We start from the raw sequence: 25,173 nt of genomic DNA on the forward strand, positions 1-25,173 counted from the left end.
GTCATTCAAATATTCATAGTTTAACATTTCGTAAATGCTACTGCAATGCCAGATTTCAAAATAACTTTACTGGGAAATCACAATTTGCAATAAACCGGGTGCTATGCTAAGAACAATAGGCTAGGCTATACAGGTTAGCACCATCTGTAACCATGTAATATCAAAATTACTATTGTCAATATTCCCTTACCTTTGATTATCTTCATCCATTGGCACTTCCAGAAATCCCAGGTCCACTACAAATGTGGTTTCTTTTGACAAAGTTCATAATTGATGTCCAAATAACTCCAAGTTGTTCCATGTTGTTAGCGCTTCGGTAGGCTACTAAAAAGTAGCGCGGGGGGGGGGGGGGGGGGAGTCACGGCGAAAAGTAAAAAAAATAATCTATTTACATTGTTCAAACATGTCAAACGTTGTTTAGCATCAATCTTTAGAGCCATTTTTAACGTGAAACATCAGTAATGTTTCAACCCGACCTCTCCTGTGTCTTGAAAAACGTCTTTGAAAAATGTATCGCATCACATGATTGCGCAGGTGCAGCCAATAATGAAGTGACGACATCCCAGGGAGGTCAACTTCTCTTCCTTGCCATCCGGTCTCTGTTCATCATAGACGCTTCAAACAACTTTATAAAGATCGTTGACATCTAGTGGAAGCCGTAGGAGTTGCGAAATGAATCCTTTCTCACTATGGTATCTATAAAACAATGACACTAAATAGTACAGTCACAAAATTAAATTTTTTTTTATCTATTTTTCACAGGTTTTTGCCTGCAATATGAGTTTTGTTATACTTACAGACACCATTCAAACTGTTTTAGAAAATTCAGAGTGTTTTCTATCCGAATGTGTTAATAATATGCATATCCTAGCTTCTGAGTTGGTGTAGGAGGCAGTTAAAAATGGGCACATATTTTTTTCAAAATTTCTCAATACTGCCCCCGAGCCCCAACAGGAGATGTTACTGTATGTAATGAAAGGTTTTAAAGGAGATGTTACTGTATGTAATTAAAGGTTTTAAAGGAGATGTTACTGTATGTAATGAAAGGTTTTAAAGGAGATGTTACTGTATGTAATGAAAGGTTTTAAAGGAGATGTTACTGTATGTAATGAAAGGTTTTAAAGGAGATGTTACTGTATGTAATGAAAGGTTTTAAAGGAGATGTTACTGTATGTAATGAAAGGTTTTAAAGGAGATTTTACTGTATGTAATGAAAGGTTTTAAAGGAGATGTTACTGTATGTAATGAAAGGTTTTAAAGGAGATGTTACTGTATGTAATGAAAGGTTTTAAAGGAGATGTTACTGTATGTAATGAAAGGTTTTAAAGGAGATGTTACTGTAGCATTGCTCAGCTCTAAAGGACAAGTTACTGTAGCATTGCTCAGTTCTAAAGGACAAGTTACTGTAGCATTGCTCAGTTCTAAAGGACAAGTTACTGTAGCATTGCTCAGTTCTAAAGGACAAGTTACTGTAGCATTGCTCAGCTCTAAAGGACAAGTTACTGTAGCATTGCTCAGTTCTAAAGGACAAGTTACTGTAGCATTGCTCAGTTCTAAAGGACAAGTTACTGTAGCATTGCTCAGTTCTAAAGGACAAGTTACTGTAGCATTGCTCAGTTCTAAAGGACAAGTTACTGTAGCATTGCTCAGTTCTAAAGGACAAGTTACTGTAGCATTGCTCAGTTCTAAAGGACAAGTTACTGTAGCATTGCTCAACTCTAAAGGACAAGTTACTGTAGCATTGCTCAGTTCTAAAGGACAAGTTACTGTAGCATTGCTCAGCTCTTAAGAACAAGTTACTGTAGCATTGCTCAGCTCTTAAGGACAAGTTACTGTAGCATTGCTCAGCTCTTAAGAACAAGTTACTGTAGCATTTCTCAGCTCTTAAGAACAAGTTACTGTAGCATTGCTCAGCTCTTAAGTTACTGTATTATGTAATGACAGTGTGACATCACTCTGAGACTGGTTGTTGAACTGCTCTCTGCTGCTCTGCGTGTCATCAGCACCTGCCTAGGATTACTTACTTACATAACCTGCTACCGTTTCTCTCTGTTCCTATGCATCACAATTGATTTATTGTCATGTCATCTTCAGAGTTACACATACACATACAGATGATGTAATAGTGGTGGAAAAAAGTTCTGAATTGTCATACTTGAGTAAAAGTAAATCAAATTTGATTTGATTTGTCACGTGTGCCGAATACAAAAGGTGTAGACCTTACTGTGAAATGCTGAATACAACAGGTGTAGAGCTTATTGTGAAATGCTGAATACAACAGGTGTAGAGCTTACTGTGAAATGCTGAATACAATAGGTGTAGAGCTTACTGTGAAATGCTGAATACAACAGGTGTAGAGCTTACTGTGAAATGCTGAATACCACAGGTGTTGAGCTTATTGTGAAATGCTGAACACCACAGGTGTAGAGCTTATTGTGAAATGCTGAATACAACAGGTGTAGAGCTTACTGTGAAATGCTGAATACAACAGGTGTAGAGCTTACTGTGAAATGCTGAATACAACAGCTGTAGAGCTTGTTGTGAAATGCTGAATACAACAGCTGTAGAGCTTACTGTGAAATGCTGAATACAACAGCTGTAGAGCTTGTTGTGAAATGCTGAATACAACAGCTGTAGAGCTTACTGTGAAATGCTGAATACAACAGCTGTAGAGCTTGTTGTGAAATGCTGAATACAACAGCTGTAGAGCTTACTGTGAAATGCTGAATACCACAGCTGTAAAGCTTATTGTGAAATGCTGAATACAACAGGTGTAGAGCTTATTGTGAAATGCTGAATACCACAGCTGTAGAGCTTATTGTGAAATGCTGAATACAACAGGTGTAGAGCTTATTGTGAAATGCTGAATACAACAGGTGTAGAGCTTATTGTGAAATGCTGAATACCACAGCTGTAGAGCTTACTGTGAAATGCTGAATACAACAGGTGTAGAGCTTACTGTGAAATGCTGAATACAACAGGTGTAGAGCTTACTGTGAAATGCTGAATACAACAGCTGTAGAGCTTATTGTGAAATGCTGAATACAACAGGTGTAGAGCTTATTGTGAAATGCTGAATACCACAGCTGTAGAGCTTATTGTGAAATGCTGAATACAACAGGTGTAGAGCTTATTGTGCAATGCTGAATACAACAGGTGTAGAGCTTACTGTGAAATGCTTACTTACAAGCCCTTAACCAACAATGCAGTTTTAAGAAAAATAAGAGTTAACAACATATTTACTAAATAAACCAAAGTTTTAAAAAAGTACAGTGAGGGAAAAAAGTATTTGATCCCCTGCTGATTTTGTACGTTTGCCCACTGACAAAGAAATGATCAGTCTATAATTTTAATGGTAGGTTTATTTGAACAGTGAGAGACAGAATAACAACAAAAAAATCCTGAAAAACGCATGTCAAAAATGTTATAAATGGATTTGCATTTTAATGAGGGAAATAAGTATTTGACCCCCTCTCAATCAGAAAGATTTCTGGCTCCCAGGTGTCTTTTATACAGGTAACGAGCTGAGATTAGGAGCACCCTCTTAAAGGGAGTGCTCCTAATCTCAGTTTGTTACCTGTGTAAAAGACACCTGTCCACAGAAGCAATCAATCAATCAGATTCCAAACTCTCCACCATGGCCAAGACCAAAGAGCTCTCCATGGATGTCATGGACAAGATTGTAGACCTACACAAGGCTGGAATGGGCTACAAGACCATCGCCAAGCAGCGATGGGTCGTGGATAGGTATTCCAGCATGACAATGACCCAAAATACATGGCCAAGGCAACAAAGGAGTGGCTCAAGAAGAAGCACATTAAGGTCCTGGAATGGCCTAGCCAGTCTCCAGACCTTAATCCCATAGAAAATCTGTGGCGTAGCTGAAGGTTCGAGTTGCCAAACGTCAGCCTCGAAACCTTAATGACTTGGAGAAGATCTGCAAAGAGGAGTGGGACAAAATCCCTCCTGAGATGTGTGCAAACCTGGTGGCCAACTACAAGAAACGTCTGACCTCTGTGATTGCCAACAAGGGTTTTGCCACCAAGTACTAAGTCATGTTTTGCAGAGGGGTCAAATACTTATTTCCCTCATTAAAATGCAAATCCATTTATAACATTTTTGACATGCGTTTTTCTGGATTTTCTTGTTGTTATTCTGTCTCTCACTGTTCAAATAAACATACCATTAAAATTATAGACTGATCATTTATTTTTCAGTGGGCAAACGTTCAAAATCAGCAGGGGATCAAATATGTTTTTTCCCTCACAGTAACACAATAAAATAACACTAACTTAGGCTATATACAGGTGTAACTGGTACAGAGTCAATGTGCGGGGCTACAGGTTAGTTGATGTAATTGATGTAATATGTACATGTAGGTAGAGGTAAAGAGACTATGTATAGATAATAAACAGAGAGTAGCAGCAGCGTAAAAAATGGGGGTCAATGCAAATTATCCAGGTAGCCCTTTGATGAACTGTTCAGGAGTCTTATGGCTTGGGGGTAAAAACTGTTAAGGAACCTTTTGGTCCTAGACTTGGCGCTCCGGTACTGCTTGCCGTGCGGCAGCAGAGTGAAAAGTCTATTACTAGGGTGGCTGGAGTCTTTGACACATTTTAGGGCCTTCCTCTGACACCGCCTGGTATAGAGGACCTGGATGGCAGGAAGCTTGGCCCCAGTGATGTACTGGGCCGTACACACTACCCCCTGTAGTGCCTTGCAGTCGGATACCGAGCAGTTGCCATACCAGGCGGTGATGCAGCCAGTCAGTCAGTCAAAGATCAGTCAGTCAGTCAAAGATACCTTAATTAATAGAAAATGACTCAAGTAAAAGTGAAAGTAACTTTCACTACTTTAGTAAAGGTATTTGGTTTTAAATATACTTAAGTATCAAAAGCAAATTAAATTGCTAAAATATACTTAAGTATCAAAATTAAAAATATAAGTGATTTCAAATTCCTTATATTAAGCAAACCAGGCAGCACCATTTTCCTGTTTTTCTTATTTTACTGATAGCCAGAGGCATACTCCAACTCTAAGACATAATTTACAATGATGCATGTGTGTTTAGTGAGTCTGCCAGATCAGAGGCAGTAGGGATGAACGGGGATGTTCTCTTGATAAGTGTGTGAATTAGACCATTGCACTGTCATCTTTTTCTTGAAATAAATATAAAAGTTGTCAAAAATATAAATAGTATAGAAAAGTACAGAAACCCCCAAAAACTACTCAAGTAGTACATTCAAGTATTTTTATTGAAATACTTTACAGCACTAGTTAAGGATAGGGTAAAGAGTCCTAGCTGGCCTGTTGACCCCTAAAATATAGTTTTAAAATATAGTTCCTCTTCTCTTCCCAGGATCCCGTCTGCGCCAGGAGGACTCCCCACCCCGGATCGTAGAGCACCCTTCTGACCTGATCGTGTCCAAGGGGGAGCCCGCCACCCTCAACTGCAAGGCGGAGGGGAGGCCCAGCCCTACGGTGGAGTGGTACAAGGACGGGGAGCGGGTAGAAACGGACCGGGACAACCCTCGATCTCAACGCATGCTGCTGCCCAGCGGCTCCCTCTTCTTCCTACGTATCGTCCACGGACGACGCTCCAAACCGGATGAGGGCTCCTACGTCTGTGTCGCCCGCAACTACCTGGGAGAAGCCATCAGCCACAACGCCTCGTTGGAAGTAGCATGTAAGTGCAGCTCATGTTGGGGCTTTTCTTATTTCCTCTGGGGGCCTCTGGGGCCTCTGGGCCTCTGGGTTCGGTGTGAACGGAAGAGAAGGGGGTTTAGACTGGAGCTGGGGCTGAATAGAAGACTCCAGTTTCCTACTCTATTTCCCCCTCAATGTGCTCATTGAGTTGGATAATCTCACAGGAGATGGTTCAGGATGTGTTTGGCCCATTTGCCCCAGTAGGCCTGGGGAGGCCTGGGGGAAGATTGGCCTGAGCATCCCAGGGGGGGTGCTCCTGTATAGGGCCCTTGGTAGGGGGTAAGGAGCTACAATAGGAACAAAGTGCTTTCTGTTGTCCTTCTAGCTCTGGTGTTTGTCAGGGAGATGGATCAGAGTTTTTATACACAAATCAGTTCAGTCATTGTATCTGTGTTTGGTTATCTTTTAGTAGAGAGAGTTACCTCAGTTGTTTCCTTGGTTGTAGACTAGACTAGTGGAGCTTCTCTTTATTGCCTGCTAGACGGTCTTAATGATAAACCTGCTTTGATGTGGAGGGGGCATTCCATCATTGTGAGGGTCAGTGACTACGCTGAAAGGTTTGGGACTAAAAGCTTTCAAGCAAATAGACAGTGAATAATATTCAGTACATAGAAAGAGGACGGACACCGCTGCTTGTTCATTTACCTCTTACCGTAATGATCGGTGCTCTGTGTTGACAAATTTGTCCTCAAGGCTGGTTGGTTTCTGAGGTCAGATCTTAGACATGTTATCTGTACTCTGTCTCTACTGGCTGGTCTGAGTTCAGCTCTTAGCCATGTTATCTGTACTGTGTCTCTACTGGCTGGTCTGAGGTCAGCTCTTAGACATATTATCTGTGCTGTCTGGAGAGGGAACGTTGAGAAGAGGATCTCAGATATCAACCGCTTCTCAAGCATGCCCAGGAGCTGTCACCAAGGCCCTCATTGTAATCTAATCAAAAGCGAGGGGTTCGGGGGATGGGCGGTGGTCTTTTTTAGGCTGCTGGTGACTGGCTGGGGCTGGAGGGGACGATCTGATGGTGTGTAGGGGAGTGGGGATGAGCAGGCAAGATACATTCTGTATGTCAGCTGTGGAGTTACTATACTTTCTTAGTATTTGGTTGTGGATGATGTGTATATTTATAACTCTTGATGTACCATCAGGTGTGTACTACAACAGAGCAGTAATTCAAGATAATTGAAATAGCCATAATTAAAAAGATGAATAAAAAATGATTTAATTGTTGCTTTCAAGGCCTCTGCCTTTGAAATGAGAGAGCCTGGTACCATGGGAGGACCATGGGGATATAGTAGCAGTGGGTTGGTCACAGCAGAGCGCAGCTGAAACCATACTCTGTGTGTTAGTGGTGGTGGGGACGGTGTCATGTCCTCATCTCCTCTTAGATCTGACCCAGAGTCAGGCTCTGCTGCCCCAAACTGATGACTGTTCCTCCGCTGCCTATTATTCACTCAGCCACTCACCCTGCATGGTTAGAGGCCTGCCTTCAGAAAGACTGAAGGCCTCCCAATGAATACATCAAATAGAAATGTCAAGGAAAATAAACAGAGAGTCAAACAGGGCACCAGTTTCCATAAATTGGAATGCTAAAAATATTCTCCCCAAAAGCGGACGATATAGGGTATTTATTTCAGAGGTGGGTTCTTCAAGTAGAAGAACAAGAGGCTTGGCTGGAGCAGGACGGTAGCAGGACTGGAGCGGTGCAGGCCAGAGTAGAGACCTGGCCTGGCCCTGCCCACAGCACTGGGCTGCTTATTCTGGACCAGGTTCAAAAGGACCCATAATGACAAGGTTCTGAGCTGCAACCCTCTCTCACTGTCTCACTCTGTTTCTCTGACCCCCATTCTCTACCGCTCACATTCTCTACCGCTCACACTCCCCCACATATCATGTTGTTGTCGGAGCAACCAGGATAGAAGCCTGCAGGAGAGAGGAGAGAGCAGAGAAAACTAAGCACTGAGCTTTTACAAGACCTCGTTTAAACTTCAGGACAGGGACAGAGTACCCTACGTGCCATTGACTGAGTATACAGGCCTTTAAAACACTTTATTTGGACTTTGCATTCTCGTGTTTGCTGAAAAATGTTAGCCAAATCTCAAATTTATCCTAGTTTATCCATTTGACATTTTAGCGTTTTATTCCAAGGATTTATTGGCTAATTCCATGGTGAGTTCATGAAACTCCAGAGAAGGAAGTTAACGCATTAACAGTGTTTACTCTACCAAAGCTCTCAGAGCCCTGAACGAATTTAAAAGCATTAAAAAAAAAATATTCTGTACACTGTTATTCTGACGACCTGGCTTTTACAGTTCTCCTACACTCGAGCGACTGTAAACATAATCCAAGTTTCAACAAGTCATGTTTTGCCAGGCTGGGGCGAGCTAACCCAGTTTGTTTGGTTTATCATTAATGACACACAGTACAGAGCCACAATCTCTCCATCCGACCCTCTTAATATAGACAAGGTTAATGCATTCACCATGAATCATGGTAGTCGTGTTTATTCTATACTATATTACTGTATACTATACTATACTATACTGTACTTAAACAATAAGGCACGAGGGTGTGGTATTTGGCCAATATACCAGGCCTAAGGGCTGTTCTTATGGATTGTTTTATTCTTTTTTTATATAACCTGTATTAAGGGATACAGCCCTTAGCCGTGGTATATTTGCCATATACCACAAACCCCAGAGGTGCCTTATTGCTATTATAAACTGGTTGCCAATGTAATTAGAACAGTAAAAATAAATGTTTTGTCATACCTGTGGTATACGGTCTGATATACCACGGCTTTCAGCCAATCAGCATTCAGGGCTTGAACCACCCAGTTTATAATATACTGTAATTGCCTAGTTAAATAAGGTTAAATAAAAATAAATAAACAAGTATATAATATACTATACGATACTATACTATACTATACTATGTAATACTATACTATAGTGTACTATACTATACCGTACTATACTATAATATACCACACTGTACTATACTATAATATACTGTACTATACCATACTGTACTATACCATACTATTCTATACTATAGTGTTTTATACTATAGTGTACTGTAATGTACTATACTATGCTATAGTATACTATGCTGTACTATACTATAATATACTATACTATAGTGTACTCTACTATAGTGTACTATACTATAGTGTACTATACTATATGTGATATACTATACTATTTGTGCTATACTGTATTGTACTATACTGTATTGTACTATACTACAGCGTACTATAATATACTATACTATACTATACTATAGTGTACTATACTATTATGTACTATGATATACTGTACTAAACTATATTGTATTATAATATGCCTTGCTATACTATACTATGCTGTACTATACTATAGTGTACTGTACTATACTATACTGTACTATTCTATAATGTACTATTCTATAATGCACTATACTATAGTGTACTATACTATACTGTACTATACTATACTGTACTATACTACCGTGTACTATACTGTACTCTCTATACTCACACAGGCTCAAGGTGGGATTAATTCTCTCTCTATTGATGTTTGCTTTGTATTTGTAATGGAGACGCCAAGTAATGAGACAGCTTTGTTCATGTTTAATAGCATGGAGAGCAAAGAGAGATAGAGATGTACTGTTTAACTACAGAGAGGACTGACTGACTGACTGACTGACTGACTGACTGGCTGACTGACTGACTGGCTGACTGAACCTGCTAGCAGGCTAGAGTCCTCTGACTGCACTGCAGGCCACATTAAGTAATGTACAGTATCCAGCTGCCTTTCAAAGAATTACAAAAATTCCCCACCCCAGTTTTTTATGCTTTTTTTTACTCAAAACATAGAACTCTGGGATTTTTTTAACTGCAGCTGTTAAAACAAGGATCAAAGCCAGAAACAGTTTTAGACTTAACGAAATAGAAAACAAAGGTATTCTAGAGACCGTCTTCCAAAGGGCTGACCATTATCCTCATCTCTCACGTTTTACTGTGTGTTAATGTGTCAACACTGTGTAGGTGCCAATGAAAAGGATATCTCCTTCTCCCTCTCTCTCTCTCTCTCGCTCTCTCTCTCTATCTCTCTCTCTCTCTCTCTCTCTCTCTCTCTCTCTCTCCTCTCTCTCTCTCTCTCTCTCTCTCTCTCTCTCTCTCTCTCTCTCTCTCTCCCTCTCTCTCTCTCTCTCTCTCTCTCTCTCTTCCTCTCTCTCTCTCTCTCTCTTCCTCTCTCTTCCACTCACACACTAACACACACATGCAGTGCTGTGTACAGTTGACTATCAACCTTGGCTGTATCAAGTAGTTTCCTCTTACCATTGTACAGTACAGACTACAGAGTGCTGAGAGGCACTAAGAATAGCTTCCTGTTTGCCTGGAGGGTCGGTGGGTGAGATAGTGAAGTGAGGTAATGGACGGCACGCTGCTCCACTTGACAGAGATATAACCCTGGGGTCTGCTGTTTGTCTAGTGGCCTAGCTGGCTGGCTGACTGCACAGAGCTACTGACCACACAAGCACAGCACAGCACAGGGCTCACTGCTGGACTCATGAACACAAGGATAGACATGGCTCTCTGGAGTTCTGAGTCACTCCATTGAGAAAGAGAACGAGAGATATACAGTTGAAGTCGGAAGTTTACATACACTTAGGTTGGAGTCATTAAAACTCGTTTTTCAACCACTCCACAAATTTCTTGGCAAGTCGGTTAGGACATCTACTTTGTGCATGACACAAGTCATTTTTCCAACAATTGTTTACAGACAGATTATTTCACTTATAATTCACTGTATCACAATTCCAATGGGTCAGAAGTTTACATACACTAAGTTGACTGTGCCTTTAAACAGCTTGGAAAATTCCAGAAAATTATGTCATGGCTTTAGAAGTTTCCGATAGGCTAATTGACATCATTTGAGTCAATTGGAGGTGTACCTGTGGATGTATTTCAAGGCCTACCTTCAAACTCAGTGCCTCTTTGCTTGACATCATGGAAAAATCTAAAGAAACAGCCAAGATCTCAATATGCAGTATAAACAAAAATAGAACCGTTTGGCCATAATGACCATTGTTATGTTTGGAGGAAAAAGGGGGAGGCTTGCAAGCCGAAGAACACCATCCCAACCGTGAAGCACGGGGGTGGCAGCATCATGCTGTGGGGGTGCTTTGCTGCAGGAGGGACTGGTGCACTTCACAAAATAGATGGCAGGAGGGAGGGAAATTATGTGGATATATTGAAACAACATCTCAAGACATCAGTCAGGAAGTTAAAGCTTGATCGCAAATGGGACTTCCAAAAGGACAATGACCCCAAGCATACTTCCAAAGTTGTGGCAAAATGGCTTAAGGACAACAAAGTCAAGGTATTCGAGTGGCCATCACAAAGCTCTGACCTGAATCCTATAGAACATTTGTGTGCAGAACTGAAAAGGAGAGAGAGAGAGAGAGAGAGAGAGAGAGAGAGAGAGAGAGAGAGAGAGAGAGAGAGAGAGAGAGAGAGAGAGGAGAGAGAGAGAGAGATCCTGTCAAGCTTATATTTGAATATAACTCTTTTATAACACTTATGTAACACACTTGATATATTCCTAGACACAATGTCAAGCCATCCAGCTCCTGAGTGGGGGAGGGTTATGACCCGGGGTGCATAGAGAGAGGGTTGATCCTGGAAAACACAGGGCCATTCCTGGGGCTCATCTATGGAGCAGGATGGAGTGGAGCAGGGGGGGACAGTTGGCAAGTGCCAGTGTAAAGACTGGGATGGCCCCCTCCCACTGCTCTGAGTACCCGCCTGTCTCCCGAGCAGGAAATCCCTTGTACTACATCTGTTGGCCCTCAAAGAGCCAGGGTCTATGTTAACCCCCACACCCACTACCTAAATCCCAACGTATGAAATCCATCAGGATTCTGTTTCATACCGCTGTCCTCGCTCAGTCAGTGTCTTCTCTTCCCTGCCCCCTCATTTCTCCCCTACCCCTCCTTCCCCTGCCCCTCTCTCTCTTTGCCACACATTGAAATATAATTAGTCTCAGTCCTCTCCTGGTCTTCCTTCAACTACACTAATTATTTATTTGCTACAGTGTTTGCATTTCATTAAATAGTTTTTACATGACCCAGTGATGGCAGCTCTTGTCTGGTCTTCTTCTCACAGAGTGGAAAGGATTACAATTCCAGGAGAACGCTCTCACATCTTGTTCTCTCTTAACGTTGTTGTATAAATTCATTTTATCCCTCTCTTTTTTTCTGATGCATACGAGTTGGAAAAGTTTAAATTCTGCTAATTCCAATGACGAGAGAGAGAGAGAGAGAGAGAGAGAGAGAGAGAGGAGAGAGAGAGAGAGAGAGAGAGAGAGAGAGAGAGAGAGAGAGAGAGAGAGAGAGAGAGAGAGAGAGAGAGAGAGAGAGAGAGAGAGAGAGAGAGAGAGAGAGAAGATCAGCCAGCAGCTCAGTGGGTGTTGGTGTGTTGCAGCTCTGTAGCAGTTATTTGTCTCAGGGAGGTTCATGGCAAATTGGTGAAATCAGCCGAGCCAGGGTCTGCTCTGTTAGTCAACATGAAGCTGAGACATGGGTGAAATCCCACAGTGTGCCATCACAGCAGCAAGATTTGTGACCTGTTGCCACAAGAAAAGGGCAACCAGTGAAGAACAAACACCATCGTAAATACAACCTATATTTATGTTTATTTATTTTCCCTTTTGTATTTTAACTCTTTGCACATCACTACGACACTGTGTATATATACATAATATGACATTTGAAATGTCTTTATTCTTTGGAACTTTTGAAAGTAATTTTTTATTGTTTATTTCACTTTTGTTCATGATCTATTTCACTTGCTTTTGGAATGTAAACATATGTTTCCCATGCCAATAAAGACCTTGCATTGAAATTGAGTAGGTGAGTGAAGTGAGTGAAGTGAGTGAACTTTGAACTCTAAGATACCAGTAGTCTAAAAATGATTTAAATATACTACTCTATGCTATGGGTTTTACAGCATGCCCCTATTAGCCATGACATCATACTGTATGTTCCTTGAAGGCTGTTGGTTTGTTTAAATTGGTTGTTGGGTGTGGATGTAGTTCAAGGCTTTTTCTCTGAAATACTCTTAATCCTTTAATGTCATGGGAAACAAACTCTCCCATATAATTACGCTCCCCATAGCACATCACTGTCAGTCCTATCTCCATTCTATCACTATGTATCCATAGCACATCACTGTCAGTCCTATCTCCGTTCTATCACTATGTATCCATAGCACATCACTGTCAGTCCTATCTCCGTTCTATCACTATGTATCCATAGCACATCACTGTCAGTCCTATCTCCGTTCTATCACTATGTATCCATAGCACATCACTGTCAGTCCTATCTCCGTTCTATCACTATGTATCCATAGCACATCACTGTCAGTCCTATCTCCGTTCTATAACTATGAATCCATAGCACATCACTGTCAGTCCTTTCTCTGTTCTATCACTTTTGTCCATAGGACGACACACACATTTCAATTACCCTCATAAAGACATTTATCAATCGCTTTATTATCTACTGCATGTGATCCTCTAAACATAGCCCTTTCTTCATGTCAATGTTTTTGCATTAAATCATTGCAGCTCATGTAATTGAACGTGCCTCATTGATTTGTTGGCTGTGGTCGATACAGACATGCCACTATGAGTTGATGATTTGTTTGATACATGACTTGTGTTCCATTCCTTCTATTAGCATGCTAGGCTAGCTGGATACTTTCCCTACAACATTGTGACCTAGAGAACTAATTTGCATATAGATCAGCTTGGGTGAGATATTGGCCCAGCTAATTGACCCAGAATGCATCTCTCAGGGTGTTGACATGATGTCCCTCTGATGCGTCAAACGTCACAGTCATGATGGTGCACGAGGTTTTTAGAGCGTAGTTATCTCCCCCTCCTCCCCCGTCCTCCCCCTTACTTCCCACAGGACTAATGCTGCTGGAACCAGGGCAGGTCAGGCCAGGCGTGAGAGCCACTCAACACGGGACAGGGAGCAGGGAATGATAGGGGGCCACCCCAGACAGGGGCTATTTGTGCCTACTGGCAGGAGGCATGGAGACCCAGCACCGACCCTGCAGAGATCACAGAGCCGGGGAAGAGAGGTGGACACTTTCCAACTGGCCTGTCAGGGAAAGGGAGAGTGGTGTAGAGAGATGGATGGATGGATGGATGGATGGATGGATGGATGGATGGATGGATGGATGGATTGAGGGATGATGGATGGATGGATTGAGGGATGGACGGATGGATGGATTGAGGGATGGAGGGATGGATGGATTGAGGGATGGAGGGATGTATGGATGGATTGATTGAGGGATGGATGGATGGATATGGATGGATGGATAGATGGATGGAGGGATGGAGGGATGGAGGGATGGATGATGGATGGATGGATGGATGGATGGATGGATGGATGGATGGATGGATTGAGAGATGGATGGATGGATGGATTGAGGGATGATGGATGGATGGATTGATTGAGGGATGGAGGGATGGATGGATTGAGGGATGGAGGGATGGATGGATTGAGGGATGGAGGGATGTATGGATGGATTGATTGAGGGATGGATGGATGGATATGGATGGATGGATGGATGGATGGATTGAGGGATTGAGGGATTGAGGGATGGAGGGATGGATGATGGATGGATGGATGGATGGATGGATGGATGGATGGATGGATGGATTGAGAGATGGATGGATGGATGGATTGAGGGATGATGGATGGATGGATTGATTGATTGAGGGATGGATGGATGGATGTGGAATGGATGGAGGAATGGATGGATGGATGGATTAATGGATGGATGGATGGAGGAATGGATGGATGGATGGATGGAGAGAAAAATGAATGATGGATCTATGAATGACATCTTGAGGATGAATAGTTCTGTCAGTGTAACAGGGCTGGACAGTGTGGTGGTGGCAGCAGCACCTTCACTGTCAATGTGTATGTGTTTTCTTTATCACTCTGTCACTGGGTGTATCTTAGCTTTGGGGGACATCCCCATGACACTCTGGTGAACAATGTGCTGTGAAGGCTTGTGTGAAGGCTTCTATAGACTAACTGAAGGGGCAGCTGTGGGGAGATGGAGGGTAGAGGGGCTGGCCCATGGTATGATCAATCACTCTATGGCTGACCTGCCTCTGCTCTGACAGCCTGCTGGGTTAACCAGCCAAGTCAACCACATGCCCTCCAGCACCAAGAATACAGACCGTCTCTCTCCTTCCAATCTCTCTATTCACTTCATCCATCTCTATTCACTTCATCCATCTCTCTATTTTCAGGTAATTTATCTCTCTTTTCCTCTGAAATGAGAGGCATATGAAAGGGAGAAAGTCAGACAGTGGAAGATTTCTGTACCACCGACTGCAAAAATGCAGAATTTGCTCAGGATTATTTTCAGTGTGTATCCCACTCCACAATCTGATTTCTGATGGTGGATTCCATCTCATTTCCACTGTCAACCTAGTATTCAACAGTGGATCCATCCACTATCTTATCTAATATATTATCAGATTGAGCAGGGTGGGGTTTAGGAAGAACCACAACCATAAAACAATGAAGAGCCCATCGTTGGCTATAAAACAACCTCATAAATGATGGAATGATTTTGTCTACAGGATGAGCTAAATCTCTTCAGCCTGATGGCCTTGCTGGTGTTTGATCCTGCTTGTAGGCAGGCTGTAAAGAGATGTAGAGCTAAATGTACTAGATGAGACAGGATGGAGTACTCCAGCCATAGTCGATCCCTCTCCATATCCATGCCTCGCGGCTCTACTTTGATAGAATACTTATGTAGGAAATGGCTTATTTCCTCAGACAAGGGTGGATAAGTTGACTGGTATTGAGTCTGCTGAACACATTTTGTGTCCTTGGGTGTTTTCGAAGTCTGTCTTGGCTCTTCTGCAGGGTGACATTACACAGACATCCAGTGATCTGCTTTGAGAAATGACATGGCTCATTCAGCTTTCCGGCTGAGTGCCTGTACACTCCTCTGAGCCCCTCTGTGTCACACCCGGGTCTCTCGTCACCAGGGTGACCGCTGATTGATCACAAAGTAATCCCTGCCTGGGGCTGCTGGGCTCTGAGCTGAGGAGGAGAGGATCATGGGTAGGATGGGTCCCACAGAGACCAGGAAGTATCTGTGTGATATGACGATGACGTGTCTGAGCCTGAGGGCCAGGTCAGGCAAACCCAGCCTTATGATTGGAGGAGGAAAGATTAGGTAATGCCAGGAGGCCTAGCCCCTCATAGCAGGCAGTAGTAGATAAGAGATGTGTGTGCTTGAGTCAAATGCCCCTGTGGACCCTCTCAGGCTAAGCCCTGATAGTAGAGTAGGTACTTAAACATTCATCCTTTTAGCAGGAGAGAGTGTGTGTGCATTTCCATGTTCTGTATGTGTGTCTATGTTTGTGTGTGTGACCCTATGTTCTTGGGCCCAATGTGTGTCTCAGTGAGGGCCTGGTGAGTCTGTGTTACTGTGTCTAATGTCTGGTCCTCTCCAGTGGAGGGCTGCTGGTATTAGTCTTGATGTGGGGTGTAATCCCCCTCTTGGTCTCTCCAGTGGGTTGGAGTAGAGTCTCTCTCCCTGGTGTCTGGATGTATGATGCTGTTCTGCTGCTGTTCTGCTGCTGTTCTGATACCGTTCTGATGCTGTTCTGCTGCTGTTCTGATACCGTTCTGATGCTGTTCTGCTGCTGTTCTGCTGCTGTTCTGATACCGTTCTGATGCTGTTCTGCTGCTGTCCTGATACCGTTCTGATGCTGTTCTGCTGCTGTCCTGATACCGTTCTGATGCTGTTCTGCTGCTGTTCTGCTGCTGTTCTGCTGCTGTTGTGATACCGTTCTGATGTTGTTCTGCTGCTGTTCTGATACCATTCTGATGCTGTTCTGCTGCTGTTCTGCTGCTGTTCTGATACCGTTCTGCTGCTGTTCTGCTGCTGTTCTGATGCTGTTCTGCTGCTGTTCTGCTGCTGTTCTGCTGCTGTTCTGATACCGTTCTGATGCTGTTCTGATACAGTTCTGATGCTGTTCTGCTGCTGTTCTGATACCGTTCTGATGCTGTTCTGCTGCTGTTCTGCTGCTGTTCTGATGCCGTTCTGATGCCGTTCTGCTGCCGTTCTGATGCCGTTCTGATGCCGTTCTGCTGCCGTTCTGATGCCGTTCTGATGCCGTTCTGCTGCCGTTCTGATGCCGTTCTGATGCCGTTCTGCTGCCGTTCTGATGCCGTTCTGCTGCCGTTCTGATGCCGTTCTGCTGCCGTTCTGCTGCCGTTCTGCTGCCGTTCCTGATGCCGTTCTGCTGCCGTACTGATGCCGTTCTGATGCGTTCTGATGCCGTTCTGCTGCCGTTCTGATGCCGTTCTGATGCCGTTCTGCTGCCGTTCTGATGCCGTTCTGATGCCGTTCTGATGCTGTTCTGATGCTGTTCTGCTCTGCTGGAGTACTCTGTTAATTAAACCTGGGCTAAGCCTTCACTTCATGTCTTCTATCGGAACTCATTGCAGGACGATGGGGGCTAGAGAGGATTAAGGTGTTTAGAATGTAGGAACATATGATATTTAAAGGGATACTTCAGGATTTTGGCAATGAAGCCCTTTATCTACTTCCCCAGAGTCAGATGAACTCGTGGATAATATTTGTATGTCTCTGTATGCAGAAGTTGCTAACTAGCGTTAGCGCAATTGCTAACTAGTGTTAGTGCAATGACAGGAAGTCTGTAGTAACTGCTAGTATGCTAGTGGATGCCATAGACTTCCAGTCATTGCACTAGCGCTAGTTACCATTGGCTCGCAAAACTACTTCCTCTAACTTCTGTCATACAGAGACATAAAAATTGTATCCATGAGTTCATCTGACTGGGGAAGTAGATAAATGGCTATATCGCAAAAACCTGAATTATCCCGTTAAGTCAACATTTGGTCAAAGAGGGATGGAAAGCCCAAGGTGAACTCTCATTGAACTTGTGTTGCCAAAGTTTTCTTCCTCACAGTGTTGGTCCAAATGGCCACCTGCTATCATTATTAACTGACCAAACTAGTTATGTACTTCCTTCAGACTTTTCAGTGATACAAAACTTGGAAGATGGTACTGAGCGGATGTTTCCTATATTTAATTTCATTCCATTTGATGTAAGGATGGCTGGTTTGCATGCTGTGTGTTGTATGTGACTCTGGGGACATTATGGGGTGTTGAAAGGGACAGTATTGGGAGATCATTGGGCTGTCCAGAGGTGCAGGCTGACTGAGTCTCTCCTTCTGTTCCAAGGACAGATAAAGCAGGAAGCAGCTGCTTGTGGATAACTGCTGCTGATACCTACCTTACCCCCTATCTGATGTCTCTCTGCCTTGTATCCAACATTCTCTCTCTTTCTCTCTTTCTCTCTCTGTCCATCTGCTGGAATGAGGCTTCCAGGTGGCCAAGAGAGAGCGAGAGAGAGGGGGAGGGAGAGAGGAGAGGGACGGAATCTAGGAAAGGTATGAGAGAGAGATTGTATTTGACATAGTGCCTTTGTCACTGAGCCAAGTTGTCTTTCAAGGTGCATTGCAGAGCCTTGGGCTGGGGGGATGGAGGGAGGGCGAGGAAAGGAAAAACAGCTGAAACTTTATCACAGATGTAGCATGTTGCACGACCTGGAGCGTGACGGACAGGGAAAATAGATGGTGAGGTAAGCAAGAGACACAGATACAGATCAGGCCTCTGTAAGATACATACAAATACTTTCTTCTGTTAGTCTTCTAGTGTCTACTGAAATAGTCTCTCCTGTTAGTCTTCTAGTGTCTACTGAAATAGTCTAGTCTCTCCTGTTAGTCTTCTAGTGTTTACTGAAATAGTCTCTCCTGTTAGTCTTCTAGTGTCAACTGAAATAGTCTCTCCTGTTAGTCTTCTAGTGTTTACTGAAATAGTCTCTCCTGTTAGTCTTCTAGTGTCTACTGAAATAGTCTCTCCTGTTAGTCTTCTAGTGTCTACTGAAATAGTCTATTCTCTCCTGTTGGTCATCTAGTGTCGACTGAAATAGTCTCTCCTGTTAGTCTTCTAGTGTCTACTGAAATAGTCTAGTTTCTCCTGTTAGTCTTCTAGAGTCTACTGAAATAGTCTCTCCTGTCAGTCTTCTAGTGTTTACTGAAATAGTCTAGTTTCTCCTGTTAGTCTTCTAGTGTCTACTGAAATAGTCTAGTCTCTAATTTTAGTCTTCTAGTGTCTACTGAAATAGTCTCTCCTGTTAGTCTTCTAGTGTCGACTGAAATAGTCTCTCCTGTTAGTCTTCTAGTGTTTACTGAAATAGTCTCTCCTGTTAGTCTTCTAGTGTCTACTGAAATAGTCTCTCCTGTTAGTCTTCTAGTGTCTACTGAAATAGTCTCTCCTGTTAGTCTTCTAGTGTCTACTGAAATAGTCTAGTCTCTCCTGTTGGTCATCTAGTGTCGACTGAAATAGTCTCTCCTGTTAGTCTTCTAGTGTCTACTGAAATAGTCTAGTTTCTCCTGTTAGTCTTCTAGTGTCTACTGAAATAGTCTCTCCTGTTAGTCTTCTAGTGTTTACTGAAATAGTCTAGTTTCTCCTGTTAGTCTTCTAGTGTCTACTGAAATAGTCTAGTCTCTAATTTTAGTCTTCTAGTGTCTACTGAAATAGTCTCTCCTGTTAGTCTTCTAGTGTTTACTGAAATAGTCTCTCCTGTTAGTCTTCTAGTGTCTACTGAAATAGTCTAGTCTCTCCTGTTGGTCATCTAGTGTCGACTGAAATAGTCTCTCCTGTTAGTCTTCTAGTGTCTACTGAAATAGTCTCTCCTGTTAGTCTTCTAGTGTCTACTGAAATAGTCTAGTCTCTCCTGTTAGTCATCTAGTGTCTACTGAAATAGTCTAGTCTCTCCTGTTAGTCTTCTAGTGTCTACTGAAATGGTCTCTCCTGTTAGTCTTCAAGTGTCTTCTGAAATAGTTTACTCTCTCCTGTTAGTCTTCTAGTGTCTACTGAAATAGTCTAGTCTCTCCTGTTAGTCTTCTAGTGTCTACTGAAATAGTCTAGTCTCTCCTGTTAGTCTTCTAGTGTCTACTGAAATAGTCTCTCCTGTTAGTCTTCTAGTGTCTACTGAAATAGTCTAGTCTCTCCTGTTAGTCTTCTAGTGTCTACTGAAATAGTCTCTCCTGTTAGTCTTCTAGTGTCTACTGAAATAGTCTAGTCTCTCCTGTTAGTCTTCTAGTGTCTACTGAAATAGTCTCTCCTGTTAGTCTTCTAGTGTCTACTGAAATAGTCTCTCCTGTTAGTCTTCTAGTGTCTACTGAAATAGTCTAGTCTCTCCTGTTAGTCTTCTAGTGTCTACTGAAATAGTCTAGTCTCTCCTGTTAGTCTTCTAGTGTCTACTGAATGGTAGTCTTCTAGTGTCTACTGAAATAGTCTCTCCTGTTAGTCTTCTAGTGTCTACTGAAATAGTCTAGTCTCTCCTGTTAGTCTTCTAGTGTCTACTGAAATAGTCTCTCCTGTTAGTATTCTAGTGTCTACTGAAATTGTCTCTCCTGTTAGTCTTCTAGTGTTTACTGAAATAGTCTAGTCTCTCCTGTTAGTATTCTAGTGTCTACTGAAATAGTCTAGTCTCTCCTGTTAGTCTTCTAGTGTCTACTGAAATAGTCTAGTCTCTCCTGTTAGTCTTCTAGTGTCTACTGAAATAGTCTCTCCTGTTAGTCTTCTAGTGTCTACTGAAATAGTCTAGTCTCTCCTGTTAGTCTTCTAGTGTCTACTGAAATAGTCTCTCCTGTTAGTCTTCTAGTGTCGACTGAAATAGTCTCTCCTGTTAGTCTTCTAGTGTCTACTGAAATAGTCTCTCCTGTTAGTCTTCTAGTGTCTACTGAAATTGTCTCTCCTGTTAGTCTTCTAGTGTTTACTGAAATAGTCTCTCCTGTTAGAATTCTAGTGTCTACTGAAATAGTATCTCCTGTTAGTCTTCTAGTGTCTACTGAAATAGTCTAGTCTCTCCTGTTAGTCTTCTAGTGTCTACTGAAATAGTCTCTCCTGTTAGTCTTCTAGTGTCTACTGAAATAGTCTAGTATCTCCTGTTAGTCTTCTAGTGTCTACTGAAATAGTCTAGTCTCTCCTGTTAGTATTCTAGTGTCTACTGAAATAGTCTCTCCTGTTAGTCTTCTAGTGTCTACTGAAATAGTCTCTCCTGTTAGTCTTCTAGTGTCTACTGAAATAGTCTAGTATCTTCTGTTAGTCTTCTAGTGTCTACTGAAATAGTCTCTCCTGTTAGTCATCTAGTGTCTACTGAAATAGTCTCTCCTGTTAGTCTTCTAGTGTCTACTGAAATAGTCTAGTATCTCCTGTTAGTCTTCTAGTGTCTACTGAAATAGTCTCTCCTGTTAGTCTTCTAGTGTCTACTGAAATAGTCTCTCCTGTTAGTCTTCTAGTGTCTACTGAAATAGTCTCTCCTGTTAGTCTTCTAGTGTCTACTGAAATAGTCTAGTTTCTCCTGTTAGTCTTCTAGTGTCTACTGAAATAGTCTAGTCTCTCCTGTTAGTCTTCTAGTGTCTACTGAAATAGTCTCTCCTGTTAGTATTCTAGTGTCTACTGAAATAGTCTAGTCTCTCCTGTTAGTCTTCTAGTGTCTACTGAAATAGTCTCTCCTGTTAGTCTTCTAGTGTCTACTGAAATAGTCTAGTATCTCCTGTTAGTCTTCTAGTGTCTACTGAAATAGTCTAGTCTCTCCTGTTAGTCTTCTAGTGTCTACTGAAATAGTCTCTCCTGTTAGTCTTCTAGTGTCTACTGAAATAGTCTAGTATCTCCTGTTAGTCTTCTAGTGTCTACTGAAATAGTCTAGTCTCTCCTGTTAGTATTATAGTGTCTACTGAAATAGTCTCTCCTGTTAGTCTTCTAGTGTTTACTGAAATGGTCTCTCCTGTTAGTCTTCAAGTGTCTACTGAAATAGTTTACTCTCTCCTGTTAGTCTTCTAGTGTCTACTGAAATAGTCTAGTATCTCCTGTTAGTCTTCTAGTGTCTACTGAAATAGTCTAGTCTCTCCTGTTAGTCTTCTAGTGTCTACTGAAATAGTCTCTCCTGTTAGTGAGCTGTCAGTGTTCTACTACTTCACTCACTGGTAAAGGGTTTAGCCTAGAGAAGCAATGCCTCGGGGCATTCAATTGTCTTCTAATTGCCCTTGGTTGCTAATGCTAGCAGTAGCTTATCTGGTCGTGGGGTTGCTAATTGAGAGGAGATGGTGCTGGACACTAGTGACAGACATTGGAGCCTCTGGCTGGTTGTACTGCAGCCTGGTCTAAATCAGGCCTGCTGGTATGAGAGAAACGGCTGCTGATTACCGTTATGTTGCTCTGAGGCAAACCTGTTATCCTAACCTCTCTGTCATGATGGGGGTCCACCTCTAAGCCCCATATACCCTACATGGGGGTAGGATTATTGGTACATGCCCAGCTCATTAGAACTGGTACTACTACTAATACCACTACAGTACTTCTCTCACAAAACTGCTTACAAAAAAAAAATCAGTAGATGAAAGTTAAGGTATGTAATTGTAGCCTGGGTAAGGCAGGGTTTGGACTGTAGTGAACAGTGTCTTTGTTTGACCTATTATTATAAAGAATGTTGTTTGTGCCCCCCCTTGGCTTCACTGTAATCCATATATGTGTACTGTGATTGTGCTTGAAGCTAGAGCCAGTCTCAAGGGACTCTACAGAAACTAGTCTCATAATAAGAACTGCCAGAGAAGAGATATACCTCTACTTCCCCTTTGTCTCTCCGTGACCTTTCTGGAGAGGGTGTGGCACTGAACCACAATAATCTTTATGTAACCAAACACTGCATAGCCTTACATAAAAAAAGAGAGAGAGAGAAAGAGAAAGGGGAGAGATAGAGAGAAAAGAAGGAGGTGATGGGTGTGTGGTGGTGTCTGTCAGTGTGTGTTTGGAGATGTCAGATGAGATGTCAGATGTCTGACTTCCTCCTGGGCTGGGGGTAAAATTCCCCCTTTCCCCCCTCTCCACGCTTCCCTCTCCACTCTCCCCTCTCCACGCTTCCCTCTCCACTCTCCCCTCTCCGCTCTTCCCTCTCCACTCTTCCCTCTCCGCTCCCCCTTCTCCGCTCCCCCCTCTCGTCTCCCCCCTCTCCGCTCCCCCCTCTCCACTCTTCCCTCTCCGCTCCCCTTCTCCGCTCCCCCCTCTCGTCTCCCCCTCTCCGCTCCCCCCTCTCCGCTCTCCCCTCTCCGCTCCCCCCTCTCCGCTCTTCCCTCTCCGCTCTTCCCTCTCCGCTCTTCCCTTTCCGCTCTCCGCTCTTTCCTTTCCGCTCTCCCCTCTCCGCTCCCCCCTCTCCGCTCTCCCCTCTCCGCTCTTCCCTCCCCCCTCTCCGCTCTTCCCTCTTCCCTTTCCGCTCCTCCCTCTCCTCTCCCACTCTCCTCTCCCCCCTCTCCGCCCTTCCTTCTCCGCCCTTCCATCTCCGCTCCTCCCTCTCCGCTCCCCCTTCTCCGCTCTTCCCTCTCCGCTCCCCCCTCTCCGCTCTTCCCTCCCCCCTCTCCGCTCTTCCCTCTTCCCTTTCCGCTCCTCCCTCTCCGCTCCCCCCTCTCCGCTCTTCCCTCCCCCCTCTCCGCCCTTCCCTCTTCCCTTTCCGCTCCTCCCTCTCCGCTCTTCCCTCTCCGCTCTTCCCTCTCCACTCCCCCTTCTCCGCTCTTCCCTTTCCGCTCTCCCCTCTCCGCTCTTCCCTCCCCCCTCTCCGCTCTTCCCTCTTCCCTTTCCGCTCCTCCCTCTCCTCTCCCCACTCTCTTCTCCCTCCTCTCCATCCTTCCTTCTCCGCCCTTCCCTCTCCGCTCTTCCCTCTCCGCTCCCCCCTCTCCGCTCCCCCCTCTCCGCTCTTCCCTCTCCGCTCTTCCCTCTCCGCTCCCCCCTCTCCTCTCTTCCCTTTCTGCTCTTCCCTCTCCCCCTCCCCTCTCCCCCTCTCCTCATAGTGGACTGGTCTACTGGTCCTCATAGTGGACTGGCTTACTGATCCTCATAGTGGACTGGCTTACTGGTCCTCATAGTGGACTGGCTTACTGGTCCTCATAGTGGACTGGCTTACTGGTCCTCATAGTGTACTGGCTTACTGGTCCTCATAGTGGACTGGCTTACTGGTCCTCATAGTGGACTGGCTTACTGGTCCTCATAGTGGACTTGCTTACTGGTCCTCATAGTGGACTGGCTTACTGGTCCTCATAGTGGACTGGCTTACTGGTCCTCATAGTGGAGTGGTCTACTGGTCCTCATAGTGGACTGGCTTACTGGTCCTCATAGTGGACTGGCTTACTGATCCTCATAGTGGACTGGCTTACTGGTCCTCATAGTGGACTGGCTTACTGGTCCTCATAGTGGACTGGCTTACTGGTCCTCATAGTGGACTGGCTTACTGGTTCTCCATGTTGGGGCAGGACCAGACCAGACATTGGTGTTGTGTTATTGAGATGATCCCTGGACCTCTCCTAGGCCCCGTGTCTCATTGGGCCCTGCCAATGGTATTAGGACAGAGTGCTGACTCTGCAGGTGGTGACATAAGTTAATTTGGCCCGCTGTTTAGAGCTATAATAGCTTATTGATTGGCTGACAGAGATGCAAGGAGCTGCATGGAAGGCCACAGAGAGAGGAGAGAATAAGTTAATCATCGCTGAAAGTGCTGCCACAATTTAATGACATTACCCAGGGTTCACCACTGCCATGTACATTTTGTTCTTCCCTCTGATGTGTTTGACTGACATGGCTGAGAGTGAGACAGTGAGTAGCTTGCTGATTCTTGCAAACCCTTCCTGTACTCCAGTCTGGCTCCTGCCTGCCGTACTCCTGAGGGAGACAGGTCTCCAGCCCCAGGGGCTGTGGCTAATTCATGCTAAGCTGTGGGGTTAATTTCAGCCATGCTGCACAGTGGTGATCTCCATCTGTTTGTTCTGGTCAGGACGTCTGTCGCCCTCTCCAGCTCCACTGGCCAGACCCTGGCAACACCTGACAGCTGGCCAAGCCATCACTCCTTCAGTCTGCTCCAGTGTGTGTGTATTCTCAGAGGAACCCCGGCCCATCAGCGTTGATGTCACACGCGCTGCGGCCCGGTTACCTGGAAACGGCACGTTTCTTTCATTTGACTGGTGGCCCTTTGGCTCTGCATGCTGCATGTAGTCCTACCATCAGCAGCGAGATGGAACGAGAGAGAGAGTAAAGGGGCTCCCCTCTTCCACTGCGTGAAATGAGCCTTCATCCACCCTGTGTTCTTATATCAACACAAATGGGTTTTAATGCTATTATCGCCATTGGCCTTATTCTGACCATGAGGTGAAGCTCTTGTACTATGGCCTTTCTTGGTTGTGCTGTGTAGGAGAGCTGTGTGTTTAAAAATCTAATCAAATCACATTTTATTTGCCACGTGCACCGAATACAACAGGTGTAGTGTTGCTTACTTACAAGCCCTTAATCAACAATGCAGTTTT

The 25,173-nt window shown here is 43.9% G+C and overlaps 1 protein-coding gene across 2 annotated transcripts in view; it reads left to right on the top strand.

Annotated features, from left to right (window-relative positions):
* robo1 (roundabout, axon guidance receptor, homolog 1 (Drosophila)) overlaps window positions 1-25,173 on the top strand; it is a 664,161-nt gene that overhangs the window by 326,794 nt on the left and 312,194 nt on the right. For both annotated transcript variants that reach the window (XM_082966738.1, XM_082966739.1), the window contains one exon: window positions 5,360-5,686. In XM_082966738.1, the coding sequence (XP_082822864.1) occupies window positions 5,360-5,686 (327 nt within the window). The remainder of the gene's footprint in view (window positions 1-5,359; window positions 5,687-25,173) is intronic.

This window comes from Salmo salar, chromosome 20, assembly GCF_965601325.2.
Source record: "Salmo salar chromosome 20, fSalSal1, whole genome shotgun sequence".
NCBI classification, from domain to species: Eukaryota; Metazoa; Chordata; class Actinopteri; order Salmoniformes; family Salmonidae; genus Salmo; species Salmo salar.